This window comes from Pseudoliparis swirei, chromosome 22 (assembly GCF_029220125.1).
Source record: "Pseudoliparis swirei isolate HS2019 ecotype Mariana Trench chromosome 22, NWPU_hadal_v1, whole genome shotgun sequence".
NCBI lineage: Eukaryota > Metazoa > Chordata > Actinopteri > Perciformes > Liparidae > Pseudoliparis > Pseudoliparis swirei.
Genome location: NC_079409.1, coordinates 12563399 through 12574185, shown reverse-complemented (window position 1 = coordinate 12574185; position 10787 = coordinate 12563399). Strand labels below are relative to the sequence as shown.

The 10787-nt window shown below is 40.9% G+C and overlaps 1 protein-coding gene across 1 annotated transcript; it reads right to left on the bottom strand.

Moving 5' to 3' along the window:
- Positions 1-451: 451 nt before the first annotated feature.
- On the bottom strand, positions 452-10541 carry crot (carnitine O-octanoyltransferase). Its single transcript, XM_056406026.1, has 17 exons — positions 10451-10541; positions 8207-8349; positions 6645-6769; positions 6370-6551; positions 6125-6249; positions 5904-6012; positions 4845-4938; positions 4578-4703; positions 4365-4466; positions 4103-4186; positions 3890-3997; positions 3667-3797; positions 3465-3588; positions 2794-2872; positions 2051-2144; positions 1385-1504; positions 452-657 (listed from the first exon to the last, which is right to left on the bottom strand). The coding sequence occupies exons 2-17, from the start codon at positions 8319-8321 to the stop codon at positions 537-539; spliced, it is 1839 nt and encodes a 612-aa protein (XP_056262001.1). The 5' UTR covers positions 8322-8349; positions 10451-10541; the 3' UTR covers positions 452-536.
- Positions 10542-10787: the final 246 nt, after the last annotated feature.

Here is a 10787-nt window from a genome sequence, read left to right as displayed (position 1 = left end):
AGTGGGGGCTGCGGCGCGCGAAGCAACTGGGGGGGGGTGGTGCCTGCTGCTCATGACACTTGACTTTGCTGGGGGGGGAGAGCGGGGATCGAACCCACAACCCTGCGGTTGCAGGACGGCCAAAACAGCTGAAAGCTTAACATTGCCTTCATTTGCTCAGCCTCTATTGCTGTATAACACTTACATTTCTAATTTGTGTTAAGAATGATTTTGTTGTATTAGGCCAAATGCAAAACAAACACAAATATGTCAACTGATTTCTTAGGGAAAAAAATATGTTTTTCAATTTCAGTACAACTTTAATAGCTCAGTATTGTCACACGTGTCTTTAGATTTTCACCAATCCAAAATACAAATGAATTTTATTTCACTTCTACATAGTTGTGAGTTTGATTGGAACGCCTTTCATTTAATATAAATAGAATAATCTAAGGTTGACAGTCAAAGGAAATCTACTCGATGTGTTTTAATGCCCATCACTTCACAGTCCCGATTCTGTTCCTTTGCATTGATTTTTGCTGAGAAGAATCATGCCATTATAACTGAGATGTGGTGGCCAGGACGAGCATCTCATGTAAGGAGCTACTGAAGTTGTTGAAGAGTGACGCAGCATCCGTCTCACGGCAAGATTTCCACGCAGAGATTGAGACCACAATCCTGGAGGGAAAAAAGACGTGTGGATGTGATCGCAGTTTCGGAAACTGCAGGGAAGTTACACACAATTTCACACTTGAAATGAATTTACCCAGCTGACTGACTGATGCATATCATTACCTTTTCTGCTTTTTGTTTTGGCTTGACCAGCAGCCATTTGTAAATTGAGCCTTTGTTTTGAAGCAGTTTTATTTGCCCAGAGGATGCAACACGTTGCAGTTACAATTCAACGGAAACCAACGAGAACATAATTGTTGTCTGGTTGCACAAGCCCGTCTATGGATTAATTTATAGTTTCCATATATGTAACATACTGAGCTGTTCAGGCAGGATTGACTTATTTGGTCAGCCTTTATAGCAACCACCAATCAAACTATTTAGAACAAGCATCAGTGGATAACGATCGGGGGCTAATTGACCACAGCATCCAATCGAAATGCAGCAATAAACTTTAGCAACAAAAAACATTTTAATTGTATGGATATGGCGCTTTAAAATGTGGCAACAAAGCTTATAGAGTTCATAGAGTAAAAGGAAAGCTTCTTTTATATGTCACGCCATTTTGTGTGTTTATTCCTATTTTTTCTAATTAGTTAGTGATTGCTATCAAACGCAAAATCAACAAAAAGCCGACGTCCCAACATTGGACTTAAGTTTCAACATCATAAATCATGACGGTCACAGATTTTCAGAAGAAGAGCATTATGGAAACAAGCCGATGTCTGCCCACCTGTCATCTCTGATACGATAAAAGAAGCCGTAGCCGTGGTGCACCATGGGAGCCACAGCCCCCAGAATGGTCGTGTAGCCCACCAGACTGGTCGACAGCACAAAGTTACCACCACCACCACTGCAGGAAAAGACACAACTCAGTTACAGGCAGAAACAACTCCCTCACAATGTACCATCTAGTCTCGAGTCCGCTTCAGAATTTATGTATCGCAGTTCAGGTTATCAAACAGGACAGTTATCGGTATTTTCTAACCATCCGGTAAAATCTATTAGATTTGAATCTGCTGAGAAGATTAATCATGAAATTAAAAAGGAACAAATAAATACATGATATTAGGGATCAACATATCGGGACGATTAATTCAATTCAATATGCTTTCCATTGACGGCACTCACTTCTCCACATTGAGCTTATTAGTTAAACTTTGTTAACGGCCGATACACAAAGTAAACAATAGTGTTCACAAATGAAGGGATTTCCATACTAAATCAACCACGTATAAGACGGATAAACACATTTGAAATAAAATACATGCTTTAGTTACACCTTTGCTTTTCCTGCTATGACAATGCAACTGTATGCTTTGAAAGAGGTACACTAACACCCACATGTACACAACCTGTACGGACCATGGTGGAGACTGTTTAACTTAGCAGACAGCACCTTTTTGCATAGAGAGGGTCCACGAAGAGGTCTGGAATGGGTCGTCCCTCCTCTTTGGCAATCAGATACAGCCCGAAAAGATGCCGGTCAAAACCTGCCAATGAGATGAGAAGTTACAGCGTCTTTATCTACTGTGTGAAATAGAAATTTAGCAGTGCACAGTTTTGAGGGGGATTTAAATAAAATCCTTTTGCATTTGATTGAACTGTTAAATAGTAGATGGTGATTTGGAGCTCCAGAGAAATGTGGCCCTTCACACACCTCCCTAGTCTCTAAAGGTTCTAAATCGATTGATGGATGGATGTCATGATATAAATGGTTTAAATTGGTTGGTACTAGCTTAAGTAAGCATACTTTATATTGCATTTAACAGGAAGAAAATATCATTATATTTTGTTATAAAATTACAAAGGCATTTATTATTTTGTAAAACATTTTACACATATTGTTAAATATACATTAGAAAACCTTTAGATATCCTTTAGGTCGCACAATGTGTAGAATACAGTAACTTCTTTAATTATTTTATTATTTAGAATTTTGTAAATCATGCATGTTTGTTCAATTTGAGCCACCGTTACCAACGGCAACTGTCGATTATTGAGGAAAGATGTAAATGGTTCAATCTGAACACTAGCTTCAAAATTCATTTCCCACTTTTAGTTTTACAAAGTATTTGTATTTGCTGAGAACAGTGCTATAAAGGAATATCACACAGGTACACGTTTGTAAAGTGAGCTGACCTCCTCCTTTCTCGGCTTCAGCCATCAGTGTTTTGTGTTTCAGTGCGGCGAGCAGCATGGCTTTCCTCTTGGCATCAACCTGGCAGGAAAATGTTGATGTAACGCGTCAAAGAAGCAAAGACTGCTTCCACCTGTGTGATGTTGCCGCAGTGCAGCGACAGAGATGCACACACTCACACAGGGTTGCCAGGTCTGTGTGACAAAACCAGCCCAATGGCCAATCAAAACCAGCCCAAAGGCCAATATCAGAACTCAAAATATGCCGGTGCCAAACCATATACACTGCTTTTAAAGTCCAACAGCATTGCTATCATTGCCAAATGTATTGTAATATCTACAAAGTAACACCAAATGTTTAGTATGCCAGCATTAAAAGCAGTTTTCCCTAAAGATTATTTCACCTAGGTCCTAAAATGGCCTTGTGTAATTAGATACAGTATATTATCATAAATAAAATGTGTGTATGTGCTGATCTGGAGTCAGTTTGGTAGGATTTGGGTATGAATAAATTATTTCATTTACAATATGGATTTTTATTTAAAGATATTCATGTAATTTGCATGCAAAATAGGTCTACCCGAACCAGCGGACAAAAAATCCAACCCGCGGCAACACTTCAAAAGTAGCCCAATTCCGCGGGAAAACCGCGGACCTGACAACACTGCACTCACATCACATGTGGGGTCCATCATGGCTTTACACCAGTTCACAGACTCCTGGGTGCAGGGTCGCATCGTCTCCGTCCTGCCGTGGTAGAATGTGCGAGTCGTCGCGGTCTCGTAACAACTTCCTGGCCTGTGAAGAGCAAGAAGAGACAATTTCACCTCACAGACCTCAACCATCAGCATGGCTCTATTTAAAACCAGTCCGTACCTTTTGTGCATTTTATGGTAGGCCAACTGCTTCGCTAGTTGAACAAAGGTGTCTGGATGCAACTTCTTTTGTTTGATGGCTGCTTTTCCAAATGCCGTGAAGGCGTAACACACCATCTGCAGGTCCTGTGTCTATAAAAGTGGACACCCACACGGCTGTGACTATGGATATTTTGCATCAGACTTTTTCTTTTACCGTAGTTAAATGTTAAACACTGGCTCACCGACTCCAGGTATTGCCGTTTGGCGTGGTTAATGTCTCTCAGGATTTCTTCGTTGACAGTAAACACCAGCTCTTCAGGACGGGGTACGGATCTGACGGCGTCTGAGCCCTACAAAGCACAGACGTCTACGCGTGAAAGGTGGACGGATACATCCAGATTAATCAAACCAACTGTTCAAATGGATGTAGAGAATAAAACGGAGTCAATGTTTACCCTCCATTTGCCTTCTGCAACTTTGATTTGCTGGTCCAGATACCAATTCATAGAAACCAGTACCATGCCATCATATGGTGCATGCTGCAAAACAATATTTGTATTATTTACAATTTATAAAGAATTTTGTTTTTTTTATTTGAGAATGTTTTGCTTTCGGACAGGAACTTTCAAAAATGAGCATCGTGAAAATCTTGATCTAAAAACGTGTCGCACAGGCTGGATTTCACCGTGCGGCAAACATCCTCACATATAAACTCACATCACTATTGGATCCAAAAGTGCCGTCTGCGAACGAGATGGAATTGTACGATTTGTCCCCCCAGCGGATGGTGGGGTTGCCTGTGAGGACTTCCATGGTCAACTGTGTCCAGGATTTCAAAGTCACACAATCAGACACACAACTCTTTTCCTTTTTGAAAACAGTGAACTATGTTATGACATTTTTACTTATTAAACGTTGTGCAGCTCGTACATTTGTGTAGTTCTCTGGAGTGGAGTAGGGCTTCGCTTCATCCAGAGAAATGACGAACAGGCTGCTCTGGATGGTCTCCAGGATGGTGTCATTGTGTGGATCAATGTTAATGAGATGCTCCCTGGCCTGCAGAGAGAGTAAATGCTGACAGTGCTGATCCTCAAGTATGCTTTTGTGTTATGAGAACTTTTTCTCAAATTATATCCATTATGTGTTTTAGAACTTATTCACCAAATGACCAAAGTCTCCAAACTTGAGGACCCTTACCAGCGCCCAACGAGTCCTCTCCTCTGACGTGAGAGCAGCCACTCCGTCTCCCTCTGGCTCTCCATCACAGCACTCCTTCACATAGCTGAGCTGCCTACACACACACAAAAAGTATTAAAGTATGAACGAAAACAGAATTATTGAGGGTTGTTATACTTCCCAGCACTATGTAACATATTTCTAATAATTAAATTAATTCAACTAATGTGACCCGGACCCAGAGAAGCCGTAAAGAGTTGAAAGATGGACGAACTAATGAAAAATAGTTAACGGATTTAACTGAATATTTAATTAACCTGTACTTTTAGTAATAAAACTATTTTTACCGTCTGTTGAGGGTTATTGCTATCAGTCAAATCCTGTAGGGCCACAAAAGGTGTTTTTCTTTAAAACTGTTACTTGATTATTCTATACATTATAGGACAGCTAAAGATGCTTCGTAATTATTGTGGTTAAAATATGTTTGTGTCCCTCTCTGGTATCCCTGTTGGGAGAAGTGAAGACACGAGATAGAGACATGAGACTCAAATAGAGAGCCCCTCTCCGCCATCATGAAGGATCCAAATGCCTTAAATGCACCTCAAGAAGATGAGGAGCAAGGATCATGGATTGAGGAAACACACACGTAACCTACACAGAGGTCTATTATCAAGTAGTGTGATGTTTACGTTTTGTGCAACACAGTTTGAAGCAACTGACGTAGATGAAAACTGAACAAAGGATTTCTCATTTGGCAGCTTGGGCTCCTCCGTTCTCTTGTCTCTTACTCTGACTTCCTTCATGGGAGGAGTTAAGCTACAAGTGATGGAGGCGAGGAAACATGTTAGCGTAATGAAAAGCACTGAATGTCTTCTCCCCAACGATACTGTTTGAGTAGAGACCTCTTTAGGATCATTAATGGAATCATGCAATTTGTTCAACCTCGGTGGTAAGACATAAAACATCCCCTCTATGTTTTCAAAAGTTAAATTAGGAACAGGACTTGGCACAACCCTTAAACAGGAAGATGGTTACTTTGAGTGGTGTGTGTACTTGTGTATATCTTGTGTATATCACTACCTCAGTAGCTCTGGAGCAGAGAGGATTTGTCCATCACAGACTGCGTCAAATGTGAAGATCCTTCCACGACACATCACTACCAAATGGGAGGGGCATGGACCCTCGCGCTCTGTGGCACAGCATGAAATATACACAACGGCAATCAGTCAGCTGATATAAAGTGTGCTCAAGCGAATGCAGGTGGGTCTGAAGGTAAGAGATGAGAACCAAGAGTATTCTACCCGTCTTGAAGTAGTTACGAATGGTGTCCTGCTCGACTCCAGGTACTTTGCAGGTGCTGAAAAGCATTCTAAACTGGTCCATATCTAATGGTATTTTGCCAGACTTCTGGGGATTCAGCCTTTCCCTAAAATATGCAAGCAAAAGAAAAAACAACACATGACATATGTACCTGACTTCATGTCAAAAGGAAAGGAGCTTCGACTTAACGCACCACAGAAGCAGAGCTTGTAAAGATGTGTCTTACGTGCGGATGAGGTTCCAGTACTGTAGTATATGCCATGTGCTGATACTGGCCCTCTGCAGTTGAGTTCCCTCTTCCGGGGGCCACCAGTGCTCCAGGTAGGGCCCCGGGCCGCCAATGTTCATATTCAGCTGAGTGGGAATGCGGACCTCTAGATATCCAGCGTCTAACCACCATTCTTCCAGCTAAAGACAACAAAATAAAAAAGTAAAACATCCCCAACTCCATGATCATTGTCTTGTAACCCCAGAAGAAGGCATCAACGCCTCATTACACACCCAGTTCTTCTTTGTCTTTGCTCTTTGCAGGAGTTTCTGGTGCAGCTCTTTGCCAACACCCTCTTGAAATGTCCTCACAATGTCCACTGTCGCCTTAAACTCTTCCTCAGATGCGAATGGTTGAACTGATGGAAAACATGGCAACATAACATGAGTCAAGAAAGAGAACCAGCTGCTGTCATTAAGCATGTTCTGTTGTAAAAGCTGTGGATTGAATTCAGCATGCACGAATGTACAAAATGCTTACATATACAGTTCAAATGAAAACACATAACCATACAAACACAACATACACAACCAAAATAAAACGTGTGTATGCAATTACAATGTTTAAAGTTAGAGAACTAATTAGATTAGAAAGAAGGAAGGTGTTCTGGGGAGAAGGAGGTTTGCACCTAGGACACAGAAAAATCCAAAAAACTGTGATATATATATATAGTGATGAACGCCATGGCCTAAATTTAATTCCAGTATTGATGATATGTTCAATCTAATTAAAACATTAATGCACCCATTCAGTGGGAGCATTTTATAATGTTAATTATTGTCTAAATCCATCAGGAACTAGTTCAAAACCAAAGAGGAAGGCTTTGCAGCGCTTAAGGTCCAATTTTCAGAATAACACTATTACATTTATATTTAGTAAATATTTAAACAAATTATATTATATAATATATATATATTTTATTAAAGCCCAGATGATCAAATAGGAGGAGCAGCAGTGAGCAATGAAGGTCATGTTGAATAGTTACTGTATTTTATCTTGTGAAGGGCATATTGCATTGGTGGAACATAGACAAAAAAAATGTCAAATGAAAATATGCCTCTAAAATAATCCGAGGCACACTGTAGCATTTATGCAAAATTAAAATGCCGTTATTTTATATCGCATTGCGACTAATACCTAGGTCAAGCAGCAGCTTGCACACCTATGTTGTGTTAGGCCCAATCCCAATGTCCCCCTAAGGCCTCAAACCCCGAACTCTGTGAGACTTACTGACGTCATCTGCTTGCATTCTCCTGATGTGTTTTTATGTTCCATTTTAAATCATTAATGTTGTTGTGTAAATGTAAGTTGCTAGGCTGAACACCCATGTACCGTCCCCTTTGTTTATCTTCTTTTACGTCTCCATGCTTTCACTGGTAACTGCGTGTTTAACCTCACATATCTATGAATTGTGGGTAATTCCCTTGGCCAAAGTCTGCAACTAATGCTGACTTACAGACAGGGTTAAAAAAGACCTCAAAATGTGTGCCAGAGAGCCCTCAAACACTTGACGAATTTGACAGTGGGACAGAAGTAAAACCTCAAGGACTGAGCAGGAGCGCGCCTCACAGTCTGTGAGTCCATCAGGGTGGAGGTTGGGATTGGACACTAATGAGTAGAATTGGATGGTGGTTCTCTGTTTTTGACCAATCTGCAAGCCAATTGGTCAAAAACAAAAAGGGTGATACATCATCAATAGAGGGCAGAAAGAAGGAGGGGGAGGAGAAAGAAAAGGGTTTACAAGATCTTAAACAGAACTTGTTACACTTCCGGTTGTTCAAAGTTACTATCCGACCTGCATCCAGGTACTTGGAAAGACTCTTCTCTAGTGGCGGGACAGGCAAGGGTGGCAGGCTGCTTTGGTACTGGAAGGTCCGCTCTGGCAGAGACTCTGACACATTATTATCCATTTCTTCTTCTTCCTGTAAGGAGTTCAGACTGGATACACAAAAACAAAAGCATTTAATAATGTTCAGATTTAACATAGACATGACATTAAAAATGAGTCATTTTAGTTAGTTTCCATGGAACTATTTATTATGAAGAATAAAACTAATGTTTTTTTGAGAAAACATGAACAATGTTTACTGTGTAAAGAGTAAATATTGCCGATAACAGCCTGATCTCGGCAGGACTTGGCTCGGCTCTGATGTTTACGGAACAGTTAAACATGAAATTGTAAATATATATATATATATATATACAATTATATCTGTATCTATATACAATGGGTACGGAAAGTATTCAGACCCCTTTAAATGTTTCACTCTTTGTTTCATTGTAGCCATTTGTTAAAATCAAAAAAGTTCATTTTATTTCTCATTAATGTACACTCACCATCCCATCTTGAGGGGAAAAAACAGAAATGTAGAATTTTTTGCAAATGTATTAAAAAACAAAAACTGAAATATCACATGATCATAAATATGCAGACCCTTTGCTGTGACAATCATATTTAACTCACATTTCCATTTCTTCTGATCCTCCTTGAGATAGGTCTACTCCTTCATTGGAGTCCAGCTGTGTTTAAATAAACTGATTGGACTTGATTAGGAAAGTCACACACCTGTCTCTATAAGACCTTACAGCTCACAGTGCATGTCAGAGCACATGACAATCATGAGGTCGAAGGAACTGCCCAAGGAGCTCAGAGACAGAATTGTGGCTCAATGTTCCTAAGAGCACAATGGCCTCCATAACCCTTCAATGGAAGATGTCTGGGACAACCAGAACTCTCCCTAGACCTGGCCGTCCAGCCAAACTGAGCAATCGTGGGAGAAGAGCCTTGGTGTACATTAATGAGAAATAAAATGAACTTTTTTGATTGTAGCAAATGGCTGCAATGAAACAAAGAGTGAACCTTTTAAAGGGGTCTGAAGACTTTCTGTACCCACTGTATATGTATATTATTATTTTGTACACAATATATATATATATATATATATATAAACACACATAATTCAAAATAAAAGAATTATATTTAAAGGATAAAAAAAGCAGGGTTGTCATATTTTGTTGGACTGTAAAAGTACTTTACAGTGAATAATTAAAACTCATGAGCAAGAACAGCTGATGTGGTGATGTCATCAAGTCAGCTGCTGTCCTGTGTCCTCCCGTCCTTCGGAGTCTGGACTCCGAAGTCCAAAGTAAAAAAGTCCACAAGTCTACTCCGCATACTTGATGTTGATACACGGCCCTTCTCAGGGTTCACGTGAGGACCAGGCCTCCTGCCTGTCAGACTAAACACACACTGGTCAGGACCAGGGATGGATTAACGAACGGGCCTACCGGGCCCAGGCCCAGGAGCCCATAAGCTCAGGGGGCCCCTAAACCAGAGCCTCCGCGTGTGACGTCGCTGTTATTAACATTGTATTGATATGAATATGATGATATGACACGATGCGCCGTAGCCGGTATATGCTAGGCTTAAGTCATTCATGTCAGTTACAAGGCCCCAATAGTCCTACTGAGGGATGAATTACCGAACGAGCCTACCGGCACCAGGGGCCCATGAGCTCAGGGGGCCCCTAAACAAGAGCCTTAGGGGGCCCTATTCGTTTAATTCATATAACCGAAGTCCCTGCTATCATATAATTCGCGTTATGTTGTCTGCTCAGCTCCGGTATCGTTGTTCCATACGGACTGTTTTGTTCGCGATGTTGTTGTTTTTTTGCGGGGGGGGGGGGGGGGGGCCTTGACACGTCCAGGCCCAGGGGCCCGTGGTTTCTTAATCCGTCCATGGTCAGGAGCGGTGCATGTCCCCGCAGTCTGTTTAGTGTTTAGCATTCCCGGTTACAGTTATTTATCCCTCTGACGGTGACAACAGTTATCATGTGGAATATTAAGTATATTAATATAAAGTACGATGATTTCGAGGCTGTGTTGCTCCCGTGATCTGCACCAACGCGAAGTTAACGTAGAGAACGTCTCTCTGCTTGTCAACAACAATGTTGGGCATGCACCCTCACGTACAAGAGAGTCAACTTGCTGGAAACACGATGGTCCTAGCTCTATAACGCAGTGCATCAAAAATACGAACCTTATTAATGGCGTGTTGACCCGATCCTGCTGCTCCACGCACTGCGGTCAAGCCAGCCGCCACTTCGGAAAACAGTCAAGCCAGACCGCACGATTTTTTTCAGTACACGTATATACCAGGCATTACGGTACGAGCGTCTGAAAACTGTCTTCAAATTAAGAGCGAACTTCCGGTGAACGTGATATGACGAAACACGCCTTTAAATACATATATAGTGATAGATTAAACTAATTGAAGAGATGAAAAATCACGAATTGAATGAATGATGAATACAATACATAAAAGAAGGTAATTATTCCAATATTGAATGTTCTGATTTAAAATTTAAAAATAAAAG

Excerpts from the sequence above, each read along its gene's own strand:
- crot (XM_056406026.1), bottom strand. The coding sequence starts at position 8,321 with ATGGATAATAATGTGTCAGAGTCTCTGCCAGAGCGGACCTTCCAGTAC. Across the intron at positions 3,798-3,889 it reads AACGGCAATACCTGGAGTCG|ACACAGGACCTGCAGATGGT; the intron begins GTGAGCCAGTGT and ends CCACTTTTATAG. Across the intron at positions 1,505-2,050 it reads GACCCTCTCTATGCAAAAAG|TGGTGGTGGTGGTAACTTTG; the intron begins GTGCTGTCTGCT and ends CTTTTCCTGCAG.